This window comes from Rutidosis leptorrhynchoides, chromosome 3, assembly GCF_046630445.1.
Source record: "Rutidosis leptorrhynchoides isolate AG116_Rl617_1_P2 chromosome 3, CSIRO_AGI_Rlap_v1, whole genome shotgun sequence".
NCBI lineage: Eukaryota > Viridiplantae > Streptophyta > Magnoliopsida > Asterales > Asteraceae > Rutidosis > Rutidosis leptorrhynchoides.
The window spans coordinates 543,076,729-543,102,192 of NC_092335.1; the positions used below are offsets into that span (position 1 = coordinate 543,076,729).

Consider the following 25,464-nt stretch of genomic DNA (forward strand, 5'->3'; position numbering starts at 1 on the left):
AGTGTAGATGATTGGAGACTTTGAGGATGAAGCCTTTATGGATTGGTTGGGATTGGGGTGTTTAGGAGAAAGTGAAGGGAATTCTTTTTCACTAAATTCAAAACTCACTTTTTGAGATGGAGAGTCAAACATTTGGTTAACATCCGAAACAGGACCAAAGTTATCAAGATTAGGAAAAGACCTTGTGGTAATACTTTTGCCTCTACTTTTGAGTTTTTGTTGAGACATTGCATTTTGAACCTTAACTAGTGAAAGGTGTAAATCACGTTTTGCTCCTTTGTCCTTTTGGAAAGATAGAGGAGTATGTATTGTCTCCAAATTCCCAGCATCACTACCACCAAGATTGTCAGTATAATATTTACCAACGGATTTTTAGCCCTCTTCTTGGTCCACGTCAGCAATTGAAACAACCAATGGAGTACCAACAGGAGGGGAAGGGCTCACTACCGGAGCTGGACTGTTAAAAACATGAACCTAATAATCGATTGGGAAATTTTCCGGTAAATCAGTGATCGGACATCTACTGGGTTGAAGAAGTGAATTATATTCTTCTATACGTTCGTCATCTATAGCTTCGATTGCAACCTTTTCATCAAATTCTTGGACCCATATTTTGTATGGTTTCGACTTTGAGTTTGAAAGATGAACAGTCAAATACTGGTGAATAGGAGCTGGGTCCTCAACCCCTGCCAATACGAATAAAGATTCAGCATGTTTTAAACTTGTGGAGCTTGGATCGACCCAAATAACGTTACCGAACGTTCCGACCACCAAATTCACAGAATCTATGGATGAACAATCGAAAGGGCATCCTTTTAATTCCAAACGAGTAAACCTAGAAAACTTTAAGTATCGTTGATCCATGGGCTGGACTTTCAAGAATTCGAGCTTGTTTAAAGTTGGGCCCATGATCATTCGGTGGAAGCTTTCTGCATCTCTACACTCAACTATAAATCCAAAAACACCCCAAGTGGAAACAGAGACAATAGAAATATTCCTACTTCTTAACCATTCAAACAGTTTAATAGGTTTGATCGGTACCTTATCAATGATTAAGGCTGAAAGTTTCATCCGATTCTGCACTTCGTGATTGACAGTTAAAATTATCTCCGGTTTATGGGCTCTGTCACTTTTGACTGAATGCCCTTTTTGATATTCTTTCACTACCATTTCAGATTTTGCAAATCCCACATAAATAGCTCTGCCTTTCAGAGTATTACCATTCATACATAAGATAGCTTTGGAAGCCATATCAATTGAGTTGAATTTAATAAATGCAAAATTACGACCCTGTTTCCACCCTATCCCCTGTATAATACCGAAAGGATTAAAGGCGTTTTGGAAAGCAGTAGAATGAGAGAATTTTGACAATCCACTGATGAAAATTGTTGATTTCATAGGAAAAGAGGATTTGAAACACTGTTGCCGGAAGTTGGAGTTTATAGGGATGGAATTTGGAAAAGATGGTTGAAAGCCCTGGAATCTTGCCATAATCGGAGGTGGAAGTTGATTATGCCGGAATTGAAAGAAGGAAATTTGAAATTTCCGGTTGGGTGCCGTTAGACACGAATAACGAGGTTCAGAGAAAAAGAGGATTTTAGCTACCCACAATGTATTGTGTTTTCTCTTTTGATAACTTTCCAATATCAATCTATATGCCTTTCTGAATTCAAACCACTTTCAAGTATCAAGAACAACCCCATTCTTCAGTGGCGGATCCATGATTTTTTTTTTCACCGGTGGAGAATTTTTTTTTAAAACCATAGCAATTTTTTTGAGTAAAATATGGAGGTTTTGGGGCAAAAAATTGAAGTTTTTAGGCAAAATTTGAAGATTTGTGGGTAAAATTTGAAGGTTTTGGGGCAAAATTTGGAGAATTTTGGACAAAATTTGAAGGTTTTGGGGCAAAATATATAGGTTTTGGGGGAAAAAAAATCCACCGGGGGCAAAGTCGAAAAATCCAAAATTTTTACACTAAAATTTCGAAATCCCCCCTAAATCCGCCTCTGCCATTCCTCATTGTTTGTTTCAACCTTTGAAAGGTTGATGACCCGGAATCAATTTTTGTTACTATATTTGGGTAAGGAATCATGTTTAATGGCCAATATATATGTTTGAGTATTGTTTTGCACTTCAATCATCCTAAAAGTGGGAGGATTGTAATCAATATAAAATGCTCATTACTATCCTCCTAAACTCGTTCCTTTTCACTCCTTTCTTTTACCCTCCATATCCTTTCCTTTCTTTCTAAAAAAAAAAAAAAATAAAAAAAATAAATCCAGACACGTCTCGAAACAAAACACATCCAAAGGCGGACACAAATGCAAAACAAACATTTCCACCAATAAACATAGGTCAACTACAGAAGAAGCTTGATTGACTTAAACACCTTGGAAGACTCGGAGATTCAAGGAAGAGATATTTACGCGGAGATTTTTCGATGGAGTGACAGTTAAAACAATAACGCATGATTCGTTTGGTAGCTAAAACAAAAACTTTAAAAAAAACTCTTTATTCATTCAATCACTTGCTGCTGGGTAGCCACCTACTGATCATCAACTCTCCTACTTTTCCCAGATATTGTCATGAGTCCCGCCAACTGTTCGAAGAAATGCCTCAGAGAACAGAACATTATAAAACTGTTGGATTTTATGATGTTCTTGATCTTGTTGAATATTGTAAATTGACACCCAGTGTTAAGAATGTTGTAAAGGTTCATGCTTTAGCATATAGGGCTGGTGTTCTTGCTCACCTGCCTACTTCAACGTCCCTCGTTATGGCTTATGTGCGAGCAGGAGATTATGCTTCTTCTGTTGCAGTTTTTGGTGAGGTTTCAAGTAAAGATGTGATTATTTGGAATGCAATGATGACGGGTACAATTGAACACGGTCGGTTTCGCAATGCTATTAGTTTCTTTGTTCAAATGTTATGTGAAGGAATCAAGTTTGATTCTGTCACTCTCGTAATTGTGATTTTAGCTATGTTAACCGTTACAAACAGATTGGCATCTTTACAGGCTGTTCATAGTTTAGGCGTAAAGAATGGTTTGCTTTCGGACTGTGATTTATGTAATGCTCTTATCAACGCGTATGCCAAATGTGGTAATATTGGCTGCTCGGAAAACATGTTTCTTGAAACAGAAGTGAAGGACAGGATTTCATGGAACTCTATCGTCAGTGGTTGTCTAAGCAACAAGCATCCTGATAAATCTTTACTGTATTTTAAAAAGTTGGTTTCTTGTGGAACACAAGTTGACAATGTGAGCTTATCGTGTGCTATTTCAGCGTCGACTTATTTGCATGATCTGATAATTGGGAAAGTTGTTCATGGATTAGGGATAAAACTTGGATACAATGAAAGTCATCATGTTTCTGTACTAAACGCTCTTGTTTCACTGTACTCTAAGTGTGGTGATATTGATGCGGCTGAAACAGTTTTTGAAGGAATTTATGCCAAAGATTTGGTTTCTTTTAATACAATGATTAACGGGTTAGCTTCAAATGAAATGACTTATGAAGCATTTTGTCTTTTAAAACGAATGCAGTTTGATGAATCAATTCAACCCGATACAGTGACAATACTTCCTCTTCTCTCATTATGTGCAGATTTGATGCTTTTAACCGAAGGGAGAATTATTCATGGGTTTGTTATAAAAATATTACATGGGTTAGACGTAGTAACAAATAATAGTCTTATGAACATGTACTCGAAATGCGACCGAATGGAAAAGGCTGAGACTTTATTTGAGTCTACTCAAGATAAAGACTTGGTATCTTGGAATACAATGATCTATGGATACGCCCAAAATGGGAAATCTGAATGTGCTCAAGTACTATTCAAGAAACTAATGGATCAGAGTTTGATTTGCAGTTTATCAACTGTCCTAGCTGTTCTTTCTTCGTGCGATTCACCTAAATTTCTCAAATTTGGGAAATCAGTACATAGTTGGAAACTGAAAATAGGATTCTCGAACAAAATTCTTGCGGTTAATTCGTTAATTTGCATGTACACCAATTGTGGAGACTTGAAAACTTCGTCTGCATTGTTACGCAGTGTTTCGGCAGTTGCTGACACCGCTTGTTGGAATGCAATGATTGCAGGCTGCACACAAAACGGGTATTTTACAGAAGCTCAAGAAACTTTTAACTCGATGAGACAAGAATCACACGCTAAACATGATTCTGTTACAATTGTAAACGTTATAGCGTCTTGTGGAAACCTTGGATCGGTGTTTTATGGGAAATTAGTGCATGGGTTTGCTCATAAAACTTTGGTTGATGGAGATATTCGTGTAAAGAATGCGTTAATTACTATGTATGGCAGATTTGGGGACGTTGACTCTGCAATGTTGGTGTTTGACCATTGTTTAAACCGCAATCTGTGTTCATGGAATTGCATCATCTCTGCTCTTACTCAAAACAAGAAACCAAAGACCGCATTACAACTATTTCAAAATCTTGATTTCGAACCCGATGAGATCACAAATTCAACGATTCTGTCAACATGTACTCAACTTGGAACGATTAGATGCGGAAAACAGATTCATGGACATATTTTAAGATCCAATTTTCACAAAAACAGTTTCATAGTTGCTGCACTTATCGACATGTACAGCAACTGTGGAAGATTAGACACGTCTATCAAATTATTCAATTCTTCACCTAAAAAGAATGTTGCTAGTTGGAATTCAATGATTTCTGCATACGGGTTTCACAGTAAAGGTCAAAAAGCCATCGACATATTCAACGAAATGATAAACTCTGGTGAAGACCCGACAAAAACCACATTTATAAACTTGTTATCAGCTTGTGCTCATTCGGGTTTAGTCAATGAAGGGTTAAGATTGTACGGTCGTATGTTTGATGAATATGGCGTTGAGCCTGAAACCGAGCATCATGTTTGTGTGGTGGATATGTTGGGTCGATCTGGGAGGTTAAACGAGGCGTATGAGTTTATAAAGAAGGTGGTAGTGAAACCAGATCATGGTGTTTTAGGGGCAATGTTGAGTTCGTGTAATTATTATGGGGACGTTGAGATGGGGAAGAAAGTAGCAGATATGGTGTTTCGTTTGGAACCCAAAAATGCAGGGTATTATGTTTGTTTAGCAAATACGTATGTTGGTGTTGGAAGCTGGAGCGAGGCGGTACAGTTACGAGAATATGTGAATGATGTCAGGTTAAAGAAGACTGTAGGTTATAGTCTTGTTGACGTCAGCTCGCATTAAATTTGTAATGTAGTAGAAACACTAGACCATTTTGTACAACCAATATTTCATATTTATGATTTTCTCAATATACTTACTTAATTGTTGGTGAAGAAAAAAGGGTTAAAGCAAAAATAGGCTACAAACTTACACAAATGTACCGATGTCGCCCATAAACTCATTTTCGTCCTAATGTCGCCTACAAACTTTCAAAAAGTGTACCAATGTAAACAAAAACTTTACTTGCTACCGGCTAAACTGGTAAAAAATGATATCAAATCAACACGTGTCGTTCGTGGATTGGATCTTATTTTTTTTATTATTTTTCTTTAAAAAAAAAATTATCAGATCAAATTTAGTATTCAACAGGTCAAAAATATAAAATGTTGATATCAGCACATTTTTTGAAAGTTTGTGGGCGACAGTAGGACGGAAATGAGTTTGTGGGCGACATCGGTACATTTGTGTAAGTTTGTAGCCTATTTTTGGCTTTAACCCAAGAAAAAATTACAAACTTAGTTGTAAAATCAGTAGTCTTTTATGTCGCTGTGATAACTGTTGGGGTTTTAGAGATTTTTTGGTGAAAATATATGAAACTTAAGAAGTCTGACTTTCAGAATCCATTTGTTTGTTTATAAGAAGGGCAAAACAGTCAAGCCACTTGCAAAATTCACTGCAGATTGCATACTAGGACATGACAGCGGTTAGATTAGTTAGAACATGAACTATAACACCAATAAAATCTACCTTTTATTTAATATATGAATATGAATGAATATGAAATATATAAGTGTGACAGTTTGGGTATCAGGTCAAAATGGGTAAGGTCTTGGTACAACTTAAAAATGTGCATGCATTCCCTGATAATACATCTTTCATGTATTGTTTGATTAATGCTATTAATTATCATCACGAGTAAGGTGATACAATGGGAACTGCGTTAACAGCCTGTGGTGTGGACTCTGGTACTATTTCGGGCATTCGAGAAGATCAAGCGAATGTTCACGTGGAAGACCCCAAGTCGACTGCTTTGACTGATTCTGATCTGGGTGACAGTGTTGTGGAAGGTTCGACTCTCGATCTTGTTACTGGGTCTGTAAAGGTTGTGGGCTCGGATAAGTGTGTGGCTTCTCCTGAACTTAACACGGTAAGTTTCTGATTTGGGTCTCATGAAGCCACTTCCGAAACCTCTAAACCCTGTGAAGGTCATTCGACCAAAGAGGTTTGCCATTGGCAAGGATTGCGAGTCCACTTGTGTTATAATGTGGACAAATTTTCAAAAACACGAAATTTGTTTAGCCAAAGGATTGGAGAAAGTTGCTGCTAGTGGCGAGGGTAATGGTTCTAAGCTTCTGGATGAAGACGACTACTCATTTTCGGGTTGAGTAAAACTTAAGCTGAGCTTGAGAACTTAAGCATAAATTGAAGACCCACTCAAGAAACACTCTCAGCTTGAAAACTCGAGCTGACTAAGAAGACATAACACAAAAATACTTGGTCTCGGCACAAATACTTGAGCCGGCTAAATCAAGATAATTCAATTGGAAACCGTTTCTGGGTTTGAAAAGTTTATCACTTAATGGGTATACACTTTATAGCTCCTAACCCATATCCAATCCAAGTGATAAACCAAGTCTCAATCGCATTAAGTTTCTAACAAATATCCATGAGTTACTTGTGAGTTTCTGGTTTGTGAGTTTGTGGGTTCACGAGATGAGATAAATATATAAAGATTAGTATCAACTGGTAATGTAACAATTCGTCTCAAATCGGCTAGCGAATGAACGTTTGAGTCCCTTATAAGTTTAAAGAGGTGACTAACTAACATCTTTCACCATGGTTTTAATTAAAAGTTAAAGATATTCGATTAATCCACTGTATTAACTTTTGGGGACGTTACACATTACCCCAATTTGATGGGAAATAAGCGATTACTCACTAATGGTTGATAGAAACATTCATTCTACACTCAATACTCTCAACCAAGTACCCCTAAATCTAAGATAATATAGTAGTATGTTTTCAAGTATATCAACATACAACCAATGAAAAATGGCTCTTTAAGTTTTGTACGAAGATATAACTTACTAAAAAGTTTTTGACATTGAAATATTATGTTACATGTTATCAAGTTGCTCTTGTATTCAATTAACATCTTTTATCAAGATATTTGTATTAAAAAGGATCCCTTCAGTCTATCTGATGAATGTTGATCATACTTTTGTGATTATTTCTTTACTTTTCCCTTTGCATCCTAATATTTTCACTGTACTTTTCCTTATGCATCCCAATATCTTGTCTATCAAAGTTTGAACGTGCTCATACAGTCATACCTACACAACACTTTATCACTAGATCATTTTGGATAACTTTAATTGTATTAAATGAATACAAATTGTTGAAGTTGTCAAAATTTGCTTACTTTATCACTTTCAAGATTTGGTTAACATAAGTAACCAAAATTTTAACTTCATCATTTTAAAAAAATTGTTGACTAGTGAGTAGTGAGTTGGGACTTCGGGCAATAAAACCCAAAAGACTCTTGAACAAACCAGCTGGAAAAACATATGATTCCGCAAGTGCCAAAATTTCATATAAACCAGCAATTCGTCGCAAATCGGCTAGCGATAGAACGTCTGAGTTTGTCTCAACTTAAACGAGAGTACGAATTAACAACCCAAATCTGCATAATGACGAATTTAATAAAACATATAACATATTATTCCACAAGTGCCAAGGGAAAACTACCTTTCAGTTGCGCAAGTAAGGTTGTTCACTAATGCTTTAGGGAAATAAGACCTGAATCAAAACAAAGGGACAATAACAACAGTTAGCATATTGAAAAGTCATAATTTAGTAGCGAGTCAAGATTATAACAATGACTTACAATTTATTGACGAGGAAGCTGCAATGTTGTATCAAGTTCACGAAAGGAGACACTTAAACGGTTTTGATTTTCATCGCATTTGTTCTTTATAGACTCCGTTATTTTACTCATGACAAAATCACTATCTGCACATAAATTAGCATAACATGGTTGAAATGTAGCTCTCTTAGATGCAGGCAGCCTTGTCAGCAATCTTTTGATACCCTTCAACCTTGAAATAATGAGACACGCTTTTGATTTCTTTCGCTCAAACTGCACCCCTAGATTTTCCCAACTCTTTCTCATCGGCATTTTCTTCCGCTTTTTATGAGCCCGGTTGGTCTCAACACTAGCTTTCTCTTTCTCAAGAAGCATTTGCAATTCGCTCATACGCTTTGGTGCTATAATTTCCTGCATGACATCCATCATAGGGTTTACAGGATATATCAAAACACTCTTCATGTATCATCAACAAGTTTCAGAAATTTAGTACAGAGGCTCCTCCAAATAAATGCATCAAACCAAAAGTCTAAATCTATCACAAATAAAAGCTTTGGGAAATACCTCACGTAAGACCATTGTGAAGGTGGCACTTGGAGAATTATCAAGCAAATAGCTTTTGACTTCAATAGACATCGTAGTTACATTCTCCTTTGGAAGGGCCCGCTCAGAAACATTTATCGGATAAATTGCTAGACTCTTTAAGTTGGAAAAAGGAGAAGGTAGTCGAGATAATAATTCAATGGATGAAGAAAGAAGCTGCAGAAAAATTCATACATAGATTACAACAGTAAATATGATCGATGTAATTATTAATTATTAATTTAATGAATTATAATAAGGGGGTGCTTGATTGAAAGGTCATTGGTGGTCATGGTGAACCATAAGTATACCTCAATAATTTCCAAGCTAAGTGTAAGAGATTTGACAGTGTGGAGCTGCTCAAGCAGACACACGATTTTAGTAGCCGCCTCTGCATTTTGAGCCCTGGAAATATAAAGATCCGCCTTCATCAACACAGGAAAACCATCTGTATTAAGCTGCAAAGGACCATAACCTTTACAGACCAAGGATGTAAGATTGGGTGCAGAAACTAGATGTTGGCAGTCTAGTGCGTAATTTATTATAGTGAAACTCTCGAGATGAGGTGCAACCACATTAACAACCTTCCCGCCCCGATATCCATTTTCAAGTGTGAGATTAGATAGTTGAGGATGACTGATGGTAAAACCATCCGGACTTGTTGTTTTGTAATGACTTAATGTCATATTCCTCAAGTTTGCACATTTGGAAAAAACACCAATGCACTTCTCTGTATAGTCATCACACAAAGTGACATAACTAAGATATAATGTTGTTAAAGCTGGGAGTTCCCAAGTTGATGTCGGGTTAATGTGAACATAATCACAATATTTCTTCCGGATCCCACAACATTCTGTTGTCAAAGTGAAGTTTTTGACAGACGGGGAACTAAATACTGAAAGAGGAAAATCAATATCTTTATCAAGCAAGCATGTAACAATCATTTGCTGGACATTGTGAGAGACTGCATAGTTCAAAAGTCTTTTTACAAAAACTTGGCTAACCTTTCCACGAAACCTGAGTTTGAGACAAGACACTTCTACCTCATTATTGCGGCCAGACAGAACATGGGTAACAAATTTGGAAAATATGGGCAAGTTAGCAAAATCATCACTTGAAAAATCAAGATAAGGCACTGAAGTCCAGGTATATCTCCATCTAGATGACAATGCACTTGTTTGGACAACAAGTTTCGTGCCAATAAAAGAGAGGATTTTGTGAATGAGACCTTCCGGTAAGCTGCTTAGCCTATCATATTCAACTTTCATTTTCTTTTGTTCACATGTAGAGTCCATTTCCTCCCCCAATTTACCTAAATACAAACATGTGATCATACATATATTACATATCGTCTCTTCTAACAGAATATTAGTATCTTTCATCGTTTCTATTGAAAGAAATGTTTACAAGTATAATCATCAACTATCATGTTTTCTTTTTCTGAACTTTAAAGTTGAAATGTGATAATACATCAACAAGTACATGTTTAAAAACTTCACATGTAGATTCATACAGGTATTACCGCATACAACAATAAGAACATGCTTAAAAACTTCATACGGTTTCATATATTAGTGACCCTGATTATATTAAGATCAAGACAAATATCAATAAACTAGGGTGAAATAAAAAGCATAAATAACAATAAAAGTAGCTGAGACATCAAGCGTGCTGGTTAACAAATATAGATTTAATTAATTCATTGCATTTTGCATCGATGTCGGATACTCGGAAACAATAAACACAGTAGATTCTGACATACAACCTATAAAAATGGAACATAAAATCTGGAATAAACTGAGGCATGTACTTAAAATCCACAAAATTCTAGAGAAGACGAAAACCATTAATTATATTGATCAATCAAATGCAAGCTTGAAATCTATCAATATAATAGCACAAACAGATAATCCACATCTACTGGCAGTTTTAAGTTTCCTGTAAATCCTACCAAATCATGAGCATACATAAATACTAATAATAATAATCGAAATCAAGCTTCAATTTCATAAATAGTTGTTATAAAAGTTAAGGCTCTTTGCCATCTACAACAAAGTAAAACAGTAAGACTACCTACAACTACAAGGCTACAATCGAAATCCTTAACAAAAACTCAAAATCGAAAACCTAGAAAACTCGCTCAGAATTTAAAAGGTTGAAAAAACCCTAACCTGTAAGGCAGAAATGTCAATTTAATCGAGTCTGTTAGCTGGCTTACACTTGGCGGCAGCAATTCATCACCAGTGATTCGGACGTAAACATAGAAGAAAAAGGTTGGGGGCAATTTGGATTTTCAAATTCATTTTTGTGTATATGTATATTACGGGAATGAGTAGAACGCATAATCAACATTTTTACAGCAAAACTTTTCAGTATAACATTTACCAATAATCTTCTGTTTTTATTTTTATTTTTGGGATGTAAAATATTTCTATCGTTTAATACTTTAATCTTCTATTTCTATTTCTATGTCTATGTCTATGTCTACTATATACTAAAAAAACACGGAATTTTTTGTCATACTAAGCTTAATCTCATGTCGTTTAGAAACTATTATTTACGGTTGATTCTCTCTTAACTTTTAATATTAATTACAATTACAATATTGATATTCATATTCATATTCATATTCATATTCATACTATCTTCTATATTCATATTCATACTATCTTCTATAGTACTGTATCTAGCTAATGCTTAGGATTTTTTTTCCTTTAATTTTTAGAAAAAAACATGAATTCAATTAAAAAAACATCATTCACCCAATATATTGTGAACTACCTGACCGTACATAGGACGACAATTGTAATGGATTTACAGGCTTTAACCATATCCATACAACAAAATCATGAGCCAAAAGAAACATACACAACAGCAAAATCAACATTACGACATTAAAAGTCGTCATTATCCTCTGCTACACCAACGTCTATTGTCTGTCTACCCATTAGATCCCAAAAAAACAGAGCATGTTTAGAGTACTCCCAACCAAGATATACTTCCTTCTCATGACTAGCTGCCACATTAGCGTCACATCAGCAATTCCTTTCCAGGACTAAACCCAGGTTTAAACACTTTTAACAGTGACATCTTTCTTCAATATTTTTAATTTTTTATAAAATCAAATAATTATAATCTATAAATTTTTATAGGCACAAAAATGTTCGTGAGAGAGTGTGAGAGAGAAAACACAAGAGAGAGAAAACTTCCGGCGTATTTCTCGAATGAAGGCTTGGCCGGCGACGATGAAGGATGTGTAAGTAACTAGAGGGGGGGTGAATAGTTACTTGATACGTTTTTAACACTTTTTCGATTGATCACCAAATTTGATTAACTTTGATCAACCAATTCAACTCAAACTTGATGTGTGTAGTGTATATGTTCAAAATGATAAATGGAGTAATGTAAAGAACATAGACACAAGGATTTATAGTGGTTCGGGTGGATGTTAACTAATCCACCTTAATCCACTCCCCGATTACACTAATCGGGATTTGTTGCTTCACTAAGCACTTTTCTCCAAACCCGGTGGAGATCCGATTTACAAGTCTTCAACTTCTTTGGTAGACAATAAACCTAATCTTTCTATCCCTTTGAAAGATCAACTCTGTAACATCCCGCATTTTTCCGTTAAATTATTTTAACGCCCGTCTTTTTTTTCTAGATAATATCTTTCGTTATCTAAATTCGTACCTTTCGTTGACTAACGTTCTAAATATTTCCGTTATTTGGTTATAACATCTCCCGGTTACTCTAGCGTTTTTAAAATATTCGTTTGGTTAATTCACGCACCCGCTTTGAAACTTGAGGGACCGAAGTTGCCAAGTGGGCAAACTAGTTGACTAGGTCAACTAGTCAACCCACTCTTTCCACCACTCATTCCATTTTCACCTCCTCATCTCTTTCTCTCTTTCTCTACTTCCATTTTTGAACTCAAACACCCAAATCATTCATTCATCATCCATTTCGAATATAGGAAGCTTACTACAAAACAAATTACATATTCGTGATCCTCTCTTCATCCTCTACAATTTGATACCAATTTCATCTCGTTTGGGTAACTTTTCTAAAACTCTAGATTTCATATTCTTAGTGTTTTTTACTTGAAATGGTGTCAATTAGGGTCTATGGCTCAAGTCTAACATGAATATGTGTTTAGTTTGCTCGATTTGTTGTTTTGAGTAACTAGCATGAACACTTGAAATGGGTGTGCTTAATCTTTGAATTTTGGATGATTAAATGTTGTTTTAATGTTAAAGTTCATGTATTAAATGTGTTACTAGCATCATTAGCTTCAATTTGATGTGTAGGTTGATTTGGAAAACATCACTAACATGATTATTGATTTTGTGATTCTTGGTTAGGGTTTGATAGATTTTAAAATGAACTTTTGATGCATTGAATGCTTGTTAATGTTGTTAGTAAGTGTTTAGTTACAATGTATGTTCAATTACCTCCGAAACGGCATATTATATGTGTGTAGTAAGTTCCCGAATCATGAAATGCGTTTTACGAACTTGAAACTCTAATGATGAACTTTTAACGAGCATTCAACTTGGATTTGATTATTGTAAATGATGTTTTTGGATTATGAAAGGTGTTTAGTTGTATTCCTCGTTAAATTACCTTTCCAACGATATAAGATACGTGTTGTAAGTATTTTCGGTTCATAAAATGTGTTTGAATGAAGTTTGATTCGAGACTTGAACATTTGAAACAGACCAGGCACCAGACCACGCCCATTGTCGCGGCGCGGCCACCATATGTCGCGACGCGACATTTGCCTTGTTCAAGGGCTGATCAACTTTGCACTTTTTCGTTTAATTCCAACTATGCTACGCACCTCCGATTAACATGTAACTTGTTCTAACATGCTTATATATGATTTATTAGCTCAGAAAAATAGTCCGAGATCCGACCCGAACGTGTTGACTTTTTCGTTGACTTTGACCAAAGTTTGACTTTTAGACAAACTTAACCAAATACTTATGCAATCGTTCTAACGTGCTTTTATACTTGATTCTTGCATGAAACTTGACAACGTGATTCACATGCTATACTAATCAAGTCGAAATGAGCCATAGGACTAATTGAGCACATTTCGCCCGACCTTGTGTCGTAACCGGTTAATTGATACAACTTACTTGTTTAGGTCAAGGCTAAGCAACTTTCATGCACACGTTTACTTTGTGAAGTACATTTATACTCGTGCACTCGAGGTGAGATCATAGTCCCATCTTTCAACAACTTTTATACTTTTAAATCATGGGATGAGAAACATATACAGTTTTATACTACATACTTTATACTTTGAACACAAGAACGAAAACAAACATTCCACAGCGAGTTAGAACAAAAAGCCTCAATTCAATTATCATTAGTTACACTTGCAGGGTGTAAGCGAGAACTTATATTATGTGATCACATGGGCTTGACGAGCCTCATTCGGACGGTTCGCTACCGTTTGCGGATGAAATATATTTTCGGGTTTAGTGTATGTTCTAACACTACGTAACATGGTACAAAACAGTTAAATCTTGATAATTGGGTGCTCGCGATCATACTTTTGGAATGCAAACGATTCAGATAATCAACGTTATGGAAATACAAAATCTTGTGGTTCAAAAACATACGTTTACAAATACACCTATGATTTCACCAACGTTTTTCGTTGACAGTTTTCTATATGTTTCTCAGGTTCATGAATGGCTATTTGACACATGCTTTCGCGTATACTCATACTTGCTTGGGGTCAAGCATACATGTATACACTTTGATTACTTGCTTGGAGTCAAGCATACATGCATACGCTAGTGATAGCACCTTTGGATTCAAACAAATGTTTACATACTTACGCTAATTATAGCAACCGTGATTTTAAACTAATTATGTCGCAAGTTATTTCATTTATACTTTATAACTTTTGTAAACTTAAACTTGTTGTCGAATCGTGTGGTAAACTAAACTTTGTAAATCTTGTACGTTTCAAATGAATGCGACATAATTTTGGTCAAACGCGTCTCATTTAGGGACTATGACCACGTAACGGGACCTAAGTTAACGGCGCCTTCAATGACGATTTTGTCGGGTCGTTATAGATGGTATCAGAGCGTTGGTTGTAGGGATCTAGGATGTGCATTAGTGTGTCTGACAGAGTCGTTAGGACGCATTAGTGTATCTAGACTACAACCGGATAGGTAGCCTTTGCATTCTGACATGCATTTGCTATAGATAGCACTTACTTGACTACTTGTGCATTATACTTGAATCATTCTTAGGTAAACTTCTTAATGGTACCAAGTTTTCATCATACGAATCTGTAATCTACCACTTTCGGGCAACACACGTAAACTTAAGATTCATACGCGTAAGGACGACGATGAATTCATTAGTCATACTTGTTCGGGAACTCTGTCTCCCAGATTGTTATTCGCCACCGTTTCAACTTACTATTAGTGTCACACCGGTGTTCCTTACTATCTACCACTTCTTGTTACTACCATCACTACTCTAGGTGAGTATCGTCATCACTATTTATCACTACGGTTGCGTACTATTCGTTATCATGATTCGTTACACTTCTCGTACCGGAATACATTATTGTTTGACTTAAACCACATTGACGTGAACAATCATTTATACACTTCCCTCGGGGAATGCTTCTTTGGAGTTGCACTAATTCTTTTGATTCAATACGAGTCACGTTAGAGACGTCGTTACACTTTGTTCATTTTAAAACTTCATGATTATACGAACTTGAATCTATGGAGTGATGTGGGAATGGAGGTATGAGTTAGCGTAATATAACGACACTCGATCAACGTGGTTATATTACGGTAAGTCATACCAAAGTTCTAATGACTCGTGATGGTGATTGGACTCGATCAACCTAATCACCACCATGTGCCATGTACATGACTTCATTTTTCTTGTTTGAATATCCGAAAACTCCGAGAATACTGATAACAACCATACCCGGGACACATCTTCGATTATTTTTGAACCATATTTATGCTTCCGAATGAATGACAAATTCTTGCAACTTCAAACGTATGTTACACGTGTATACTATCTTGTTTTAGCACAGTTTTACCAACGAACTACAATATACTTGTTATGCTCACATCGAGGAGGAAATTTCTCTCTCATTACACTCGCACTTCCGTGTAAGGAAAACCTTTATCTAAATTCTTAATGGAGAGAGAGACTCTTCACCTTATACTAGTATTCACCACGGGGGTGAATAGTCCTAACGAACGTTTTCAGAAACCGATAAGAAACTTGTTCCAACAAACGTTTTCAAGTCCTAACCAGCTTGTTCAAATATATCTTAAAGAAATGTACCTCGTCTCGGATCGAGATTCTCGTTTCACTTCTACATTTTTGGAGTGCCTTACAAAAAGCCTTGGGACCACGTTTAAACATGAGTACAACACATCAACCACATCCCGAAGGACCAAACAAACATACGATTCAAACCTTGGAAACCAAAATACGAGTTCGTGTTATCGACTTCAAATTTACTTGATAAAAAGTACTTGCCTTTAGTCAAATTCTCTTACTACAAAATTTTCTTTCGTGTATTAACGCCGCACCTTTTCGAAACTTTATATGACCGCAATTATCGTTCTACAATTTGTTGGGCCAACGTAGGCAACAATCAAACCACCGGAATCGAACTCATTCATGAAATAACTGTTAAGATCGTTCAAATCCAAGAGAGGCCCAAGACGATCCGTAGTCGCCAAAAGAGCCATGCAAATGTTAGACGTAAACCTCTCGAATTCCAAGTGGGAAACCGCGTAACGTTAAAAGTCGCACCTTGAGGAGGTGTAATCCGTTTCGGGAAACGTAGGAAGCTAAATCCGCGATATTTTAACCCTTTTGAAATCTTGGGACGTATTGGACCCGTTGCTTACCGTTTCGAATTCCCAACTCAAACCAATTCCGTTCATCCTACATTCTGTGTATCAAACTTAAAGACGTGTCTTGCGAAACAAGAACTTGTTATCCTCTTCGATGAACTTACTATCGATGATAAACTTCACTTCCTAGGAGAACCGGTTGAAACTATGAATCGTGTAACCAAACTCTGAAACAACGTAAGATCCTGACTGTCAAAGTTCGTTGAAATGCCCAAGGAAGTACCTTCACTTATTCGTAGAATTGGCAACGCAAGATCTCGAGGAAGAAACAACGACTACTACTTCCAACTAAATTTCGGGACGAAATTTCTTTTAAGGTGTAGGTAATGTAACATCTCGCATTTTTCCGTTAAATTATTTTAACGCCCGTCTTTTTTTTCTAGATAATATCTTTCGTTATCTAAATTCGTACCTTTCGTTGACTAACGTTCTAAATATTTCCGTTATTTGGTTATAACATCTCCCGGTTACTCTAGCGTTTTTAAAATATTCGTTTGGTTAATTCACACACCCGCTTTGAAACTTGAGGGACCGAAGTTGCCAAGTGGGCAAACTAGTTGACTAGGTCAACTAGTCAACCCACTCTTTCCACCACTCATTCAATTTTCACCTCCTCATCTCTTTCTCTCTTTCTCTACTTCCATTTTTGAACTCAAACACCCAAATCATTCATTCATCATCCATTTCGAATATAGGAAGCTTGCTACAAAACAAATTACATATTCGTGATCCTCTCTTCATCCTCTACAATTTGATACCAATTTCATCTCATTTGGGTAACTTTTCTAAAACTCTAGATTTCATATTCTTAGTGTTTTTGACTTGAAATTGTGTTAATTAGGGTCTATGGCTCAAGTCTAACATGAATATGTGTTTAGTTTGCTCGATTTGTTGTTTTGAGTAACTAGCATGAACACTTGAAATGGGTGTGCTTAATCTTTGAATTTTGGATGATTAAATATTGTTTTAATGTTAAAGTTCATGTATTAAATGTGTTACTAGCATCATTAGCTTCAATTTGATGTATAGGTTGATTTGGAAAACATCACTAACATGATTATTGATTTTGTGATTCTTGGTTAGGGTTTGATAGATTTTAAAATGAACTTTTGATGCATTGAATGCTTGTTAATGTTGTTATTAAGTGTTTAGTTGCAATGTATGTTCAATTACCTCCGAAACAGCATATTATATGTGTGTAGTAAGTTCCCGAATCATGAAATGCGTTTTACGAACTTGAAACTCTAATGATGAACTTTTAACGAGCATTCAACTTGGATTTGATTATTGTAAATGATGTTTTTGGATTATGAAAGGTGTTTAGTTGTATTCCACATTAAATTACCTTTCCAACGATATAAGATACGTGTTGTAAGTGTTTTCGGTTCATAAAATGTGTTTGAATGAAGTTTGATTCGAGATTTGAACATTTGAAACAGACCAGGCACCAGACCACGCCCATTGTCGCGGCGCGGCCACCATATGTCGCGGCGCGACATTTTCCTTGTTCAGGGGCTGATCAACTTTGCACTTTTTCATTTAATTCCAACTATGCTACGCACCTCCGATTAACATGTAACTTGTTCTAACATGCTTATATATGATTTATTAGCTCAGAAAAATAGTCCGAGACCCTTTCATGACCCGTCCTAATCCATCTGGACGAATACATTATATTTGGTTACATCGCGAGGTACTTGACCTCTATATGTTACATTTTACAAACATTGCATTCGTTTTGAAAAGACAAACTTTCCTTACATCGAAAGTTGACGACATGCATACCATTTTATAATATATCCAACTATAATTGACTTAATAATAATCTTGATGAAATCGACGACTCGAATGCAACGTCTTTTGAAATATGTCATGAATGAATCCAAGTAATATCTTTAAAATGAGAAAATGCACAGCGGAAGATTTCTTTAATACATGAGAATAAACATGCTTTCAAGTGTCAACCAAAAGGTTGGTGAGTTCATTAGTTTATCATAATCAATCATTTTCATAATTTTAATAGACCACAATATTTTATTTAATCAATAATCATACACTCGCAAGTGTTTAAAAATCATTCATATGGATTGAACACCTGGTAACCGACATTAACATAATGCATATAGAATATCCCCAAAACAGAAATCCATCTGTATAATATAACTCGAAGTACTAAAGCATACCATTTTCCAGTATGGGGGAGTTAGGGCCCGTAAATCTACCTTTAGGATTCACGTCAATTAGGGTGTCTGTTCCCTAATTCTTAGGCTACCAAGCTAAAAGGGTGATATTCGATTCGATAATCCAACCATAGAATGTAGTTTCAATTACTTGTGTCTATTTCGTAAAACATTTATAAAAGCAACGCATGTATTCTCAGTCCCAAAAATATACATTGCAAAAGCATTTAAAAAGGGAGCAAATGAAACTCACAATACTGTATTTTGTAGTAAAAATACATATGACGACATTGCACAACTGAACAATGCAGGGTTGGTATCGAATTCACGAACCTATATCATTTGCATATTTATTAATATACATAGTTGTAATCGATCAATGTATATAAATTTATTAGTTATATACTTTTTATATTAATAATATATATGTTTCATATATTTATTTTGTTATATAAAATATTATTTTTCGTTATGATATATGTATTAAATATATTTTTATATATGTATATATTATTTGTTTGTTAAAAATAGTAATTTTAGTAATACTACGATAAAAATGATCATAATACTTAATATTACCAAATAAGGTATTTTTGTTAATAATTATATTAATGATATTAATAATGATATTTATAATAATAATTGTAAAATATAAATTTTTCGGTTAATGATACTTATAATAATGATTTTAGTGATTACATATTAATAACACTCATTATAATATAAATAATCAAACTTATAATGATAATAATAATAATAATGATCATGATACTTATAATGATAATTGTATTACTAATAATAATTATAATACTAGCAATAATACTAACAATAATGCTATCATTCATAAAATGATACACGTATTAATTTTTAATGATAGAAATATTAATGATAATAATAATAATCATAACCCTAATAATGATATTAATACTATATTAATAATAATAACAATAACGATACTTATTAATAATAATGATAATATTATCCCTAATGTTTATATATATAATTATGATATTAGTAGTAGTAATAATTATAATACTTAACAATAACAATAACAATAATAATAATAATAATAATAATAATAATAATAATAATAATAATGATAATAATAATAATGATAATAATAAAAAATTTGTTTATTGAAAAACTACCTTAAAAGGCCCAAAAAAATAGTTGCCACCAATAGGGATCAAACCCGAGACCTCACGAATACCCGAACATCCCATTTACCACTCCTCCGTCCCTTTATTTCTGTAATTATCCCTGAATTAAATTTATTTAAATAGTTTCTGTTTCCCTTCTTCTTCATTTAATTAACCCAAGTCGACCAGAACTCAATTATTACTTATTGTTAAATTATTTATTTAGCTTTAGGAAAAAAAAAATACAGAAACAATCTAACATGATTCGTTGTTTGACAGAATAATTTAAAAAAATTTTGTTTGCAATATCTGTTGTTTTAAAAGAAAAAGAAAAACGAAGAACACTACAATTACACTTCGAATTCTAGGTTGTTTTAAGCAAAAATTATAACATGAATTAAGTTTAAAATAGTTCCTAGAAACTCTAAGACCCATCAATTAATCATAAAACATAAGAACAAACACGAATTTTACCATGAACAAAACCGTTGACTTTTGACTTGAAAACTTTGACTCGAAAATTGAATCTCGTTAGGATGAATTTGAAACTGAGATTTTGTAGATAGTTGTAGTAAGAGGATCCTAGCAAGATGGTATTATTACATTTTTAATTTGGATTTGAATTAAAGGTTTTGGATCGTTGATAGAAGAACAGAGGACGATTTAGTTATTTTAAATTTTTCCTTCTTTTTAATTCGACTTGCAGTGTGTGTTTATACATAAAGTGATAGGTAATTGCTGTAGAAACATGAAGTGATTACTTGAGGTCGATTGGTAACAGAAATCAGACAATAAGGACGTGAAATCCACTCAGGAGGATTTATTCCGATAAAGAAATAGATAAAAAAATACAGATAGTGATTGAAGGAAATTCGTACAATTAGATGATATTGATAGCTAACACATCCCTGTTTCTATCTAATTATATCTGTATCAATATAGTTTCGTAAATAATGTACAATTAATAATTTAGTAATAATAATGGAAATAATAATAATAATAATAATAATAATAATATTAATAATAATAATATTCAATTAATACCAACTCCGTCACTTGTGGGAATGTTTTGTTTAATAGTTGTAGCCCGATGTTCTTGTTCTCACTTTGGTGAGAAGCGAACATTACTAATCCGTACGCATAACATGCTTCTTTATGTTGCATGTTAGCCGCTTTTTCTAAATCACGAAGTCCAATATTCGGATATATTGAGTCAAAATAATTTCTTAACCCATTGCGTAAAATAGCATTTGGGTTCCCCGCAATATATGCGTCAAAGTAAACACATCGTAACTTATGGATTTCCCAATGTGATATCCCCCATCTTTCGAACGAAAGCCTTTTATAAACCAAGGCATTCTTGGAACGTTCTTCGAATGTCTTACAAACTGATCTCGCCTTAAATAGTTGTGCCGAAGAATTATGACCGACTCTAGACAAGATTTCATCAATCATGTCTCCGGGTAGGTCTCTTAAAATATTGGGTTGTCTATCCATTTTGTGTTTTTATACTGTAAAATAGACAAGAGTTAGATTCATAAAAAAAATACTTATTAATACAAGCAATTTTTACATATATCATAAAACATAAGCACACTATATTACATATATTACACCACACGAATACAACTATCTTATTCCGACTCGCTTGTTTCTTCTTCTTCGGTTTTGGTTCATTTTGCCAAGTTTCTAGGGATATATGATGTTCCCCTAATACGAGCCGTCGTTTTCCACATTGGTTTAGAAAAACTTGGTGGTTTAGAGGTTCCCGGGTCATTGTTACAACTTAAGGACTTCGGGGGTTGACGATACATATAAAGTTTATCGGGGTTGGAATTAGATTTCTCTATTTTTATGCCCTTTCCCTTATTATTTTCTTTTGCCTTTTTAAATTCAGTTGGGGTAATTTCTATAACATCATCGGAATTCTCGTCGGAATCCGATTCATCGGAGAATTGGTAATCCTCCCAATATTTTGCTTCCTTGGCGGAAACACCATTGACCATAATTAACCTTGGTCGGTTGGTTGAGGATTTTCTTTTACTTAACCGTTTTATTATTTCCCCCACCGGTTCTATTTCTTCATCCGGTTCCGATTCTTCTTCCGGTTCCGATTCTTCTTCCGGTTCCGACTCTTCTTCCGGTTCCTCTTCGGGAACTTGTGAATCAGTCCATGAATCATTCCAATTTACATTTGACTCTTCATTATTATTAGGTGAGTTAATGGGACTTGTTCTAGAGGTAGACATCTATCACATAATATCAAACGCGTTAAGAGATTAATATATCACATAATATTCACATGTTAAAAATATATAGTTTCCAACAAAATTTGTTAAGCAATCATTTTTCAAGTAAACACGGTAGAAGTCCAGACTCACTAATGCATCCTAACAAACTCGATAAGACACACTAATGCAAAATTTTGGTTCTCTAAGACCAACGCTCGGATACCAACTGAAATGTCCCGTTCTTATTGATTAAAAACGTTCCATATTAATTGATTTCGTTGCGAGGTTTTGACCTCTATATGAGACATTTTTCAAAGACTGCATTCATTTTAAAGCAAACCATAACCTTTATTTCATCAATAAAGGTTTAAAAAGCTTTACGTAGATTATCAAATAATGATAATCTAAAATATCCTGTTTACACACGACCATTACATAATGGTTTACAATACAAATATGTTACAACAAAATAAGTTTCTTGAATGCAGTTTTTACATAATATCATACAAGCATGGACTCCAAATCTCGTCCTTATTTAAGTATGAGACAGTGGAAGCTCTTAATAATCACCTGAGAATAAACATGCTTAAAACGTCAACAAAAATGTTGGTGAGTTATAGGTTTAACCTATATATATCAAATCATAACAATAGACCACAAGATTTCATATTTCAATATACATCCCATACATAGAGATAAAAATTATTCATATGGTGAACACCTGGTAATCGACATTAACAAGATGCATATATAAGAATATCCCCATCATTCCGGGACACCCTTCGGATATGATATAAATTTCGAAGTACTAAAGCATCTGGTACTTTGGATAGGGTTTGTTAGGCCCAATAGATCTATCTTTAGGATTCGCGTCAATTAGGGTGTCTGTTCCCTAATTCTTAGATTACCAGACTTAATAAAAAGGGGCATATTCGATTTCAATAATTCAACCATAGAATGTAGTTTCACGTACTTGTGTCTATTTTGTAAATCATTTATAAAACCTGCATGTATTCTCATCCCAAAAATATTAGATTTTAAAAGTGGGACTATAACTCACTTTCACAGATTTTTACTTCGTCAGGAAGTAAGACTTGGCCACTGGTCGATTCACGAACCTATAACAAATATGTACATATATATCAAAGTATGTTCAAAATATATTTACAACACTTTTAATACATTTTGATGTTTTAAGTTTATTAAGTCAGCTGTCCTCGTTAGTAACCTACAACTAGTTGTCCACAGTTAGATGTACAGAAATAAATCGATATATATTATCTTGAATCAATCCACGACCCAGTGTATACATATCTCAGTATTGATCACAACTCAAACTATATATATTTTGGAATCAACCTCAACCCTGTATAGCTAACTCCAACATTCACATATAGAGTGTCTATGGTTGTTCCGAAATATATATAGATGTATCGACATGATAGGTCGAAACATTGTATACGTGTCTATGGTATCTCAAGATTACATAATATACAATACAAGTTGATTAAGTTATGGTTGGAATAGATTTGTTACCAATTTTCACGTAGCTAAAATGAGAAAAATTATCCAATCTTGTTTTACCCATAACTTCTTCATTTTAAATCCGTTTTGAGTGAATCAAATTGCTATGGTTTCATATTGAACTCTATTTTATGAATCTAAACAGAAAAAGTATAGGTTTATAGTCGGAAATATAAGTTACAAGTCGTTTTTGTAAAGGTAGTCATTTCAGTCGAAAGAACGACGTCTAGATGACCATTTTAGAAAACATACTTACACTTTGAGTTTAACCATGATTTTTGGATATAGTTTCATGTTCATAAGAAAAATCATTTTCTCAGAAGAACAACTTTTAAATCAAAGTTTATCATAGTTTTTAATTAACTAACCCAAAACAGCCCGCGGTGTTACTACGTTTTTCGTGTTTCCAGGTTTTAAATCATTAAGTTAGCATATCATATAGATATAGAACATGTGTTTAGTTGATTTTAAAATTCAAGTTAGAAGGATTAACTTTTGTTTGCGAACAAGTTTAGAATTAACTAAACTATGTTCTAATGATTACAAGTTTAAACCTTCGAATAAGATAGCTTTATATGTATGAATTGAATGATGTTATGAACATCATTACTACCTTAAGTTCCTTGGATAAACCTACTGGAAAAGAGAAAAATGGATCTAGCTTCAACGAATCCTTGGATGGCTCGAAGTTCTTGAAGCAGAATCATGACACGAAAACAAGTTTAAGTAAGATCATCACTTGAAATAAGATTGTTATAGTTATAGAAATTGAACCAAAGTTTGAATATGATTATTACCTTGTATTAGAATGATAACCTACTGTAAGAAACAAAGATTTCTTGAGGTTGGATGATCACCTTACAAGATTGGAAGTGAGCTAGCAAACTTGAAAGTATTCTTGATTTTATGTAACTAGAACTTGTAGAATTTATGAAGAACACTTAGAACTTGAAGATAGAACTTGAGAGAGATCAATTAGATGAAGAAAATTGAAGAATGAAAGTGTTTGTAGGTGTTTTTGGTCATTGGTGTATGGATTAGATATAAAGGATATGTAATTTTGTTTTCATGTAAATAAGTCATGAATGATTACTCATATTTTTGTAATTTTATGAGATATTTCATGCTAGTTGCCAAATGATGGTTCCCACATGTGTTAGGTGACTCACATGGGCTGCTAAGAGATGATCATTGGAGTGTATATACCAATAGTACATACATCTAAAAGCTGTGTATTGTACGAGTACGAATACGGGTGCATACGAGTAGAATTGTTGATGAAACTGAACGAGGATGTAATTGTAAGCATTTTTGTTAAGTAGAAGTATTTTGATAAGTGTATTTAAGTCTTTCAAAAGTGTATAAATACATATTAAAACATTACATGTATATACATTTTAACTGAGTCGTTAAGTCATCGTTAGTCGTTACATGTAAGTGTTGTTTTGAAACCTTTAGGTTAACGATCTTGTTAAATGTTGTTAACCCAATGTTTATAATATCAAATGAGATTTTAAATTATTATATTATCATGATATTATCATGTATGAATATCTCTTAATATGATATATATACATTAAATGTCTTTACAACGATAATCGTTACATATATGTCTCGTTTAAAAATCATTAAGTTAGTAGTCTTGTTTTTACATATGTAGTTCATTGTTAATATACTTAATGATATGTTTACTTATCATAATATCATGTTAACTATATATATATCCATATATATGTCATCATATAGTTTTTACAAGTTTTAACGTTCGTGAATCACCGGTCAACTTGGGTGGTCAATTGTCTATATGAAACATA

At 34.1% G+C, this 25,464-nt stretch overlaps 2 protein-coding genes across 6 annotated transcripts; one reads left to right on the top strand and one right to left on the bottom strand.

The window, feature by feature from the left end:
* Positions 1-2,400: 2,400 nt before the first annotated feature.
* LOC139898476 (pentatricopeptide repeat-containing protein At4g19220, mitochondrial) lies at positions 2,401-5,296 on the top strand. The gene has a single exon (XM_071881210.1). The coding sequence runs from the start codon at positions 2,468-2,470 to the stop codon at positions 5,222-5,224; it is 2,757 nt and encodes a 918-aa protein (XP_071737311.1). The 5' UTR covers positions 2,401-2,467; the 3' UTR covers positions 5,225-5,296.
* Positions 5,297-7,344: 2,048 nt separating this feature from the next.
* On the bottom strand, positions 7,345-10,925 carry LOC139898477 (F-box protein At1g60400-like). 5 transcript variants are annotated; one of them, XM_071881213.1, is made up of 6 exons: positions 8,963-10,016; positions 8,634-8,828; positions 8,091-8,480; positions 7,952-8,002; positions 7,626-7,886; positions 7,345-7,536 (listed from the first exon to the last, which is right to left on the bottom strand). In XM_071881213.1, the coding sequence occupies exons 1-3, from the start codon at positions 9,983-9,985 to the stop codon at positions 8,094-8,096; spliced, it is 1,605 nt and encodes a 534-aa protein (XP_071737314.1). In that variant the 5' UTR covers positions 9,986-10,016; the 3' UTR covers positions 7,345-7,536; positions 7,626-7,886; positions 7,952-8,002; positions 8,091-8,093. The 5 variants fall into 5 exon arrangements, with proteins under 5 accessions (XP_071737314.1, XP_071737313.1, XP_071737315.1 ...); XM_071881212.1 differs by having other exon boundaries at positions 7,345-7,546; XM_071881214.1 differs by lacking the exon at positions 7,345-7,536 and adding an exon at positions 10,823-10,925 and having other exon boundaries at positions 7,569-7,886; positions 8,963-9,963.
* Positions 10,926-25,464: the final 14,539 nt, after the last annotated feature.

Excerpts from the sequence above, each read along its gene's own strand:
- LOC139898476 (XM_071881210.1), top strand. The coding sequence starts at position 2,468 with ATGATTCGTTTGGTAGCTAAAACAAAAACTTTAAAAAAAACTCTTTAT.
- LOC139898477 (XM_071881213.1), bottom strand. The coding sequence starts at position 9,985 with ATGATCACATGTTTGTATTTAGGTAAATTGGGGGAGGAAATGGACTCT. Across the intron at positions 8,829-8,962 it reads TTAGCTTGGAAATTATTGAG|CTTCTTTCTTCATCCATTGA; the intron begins GTATACTTATGG and ends ATTTTTCTGCAG. Across the intron at positions 8,481-8,633 it reads TCACAATGGTCTTACGTGAG|GAAATTATAGCACCAAAGCG; the intron begins GTATTTCCCAAA and ends GATGTCATGCAG.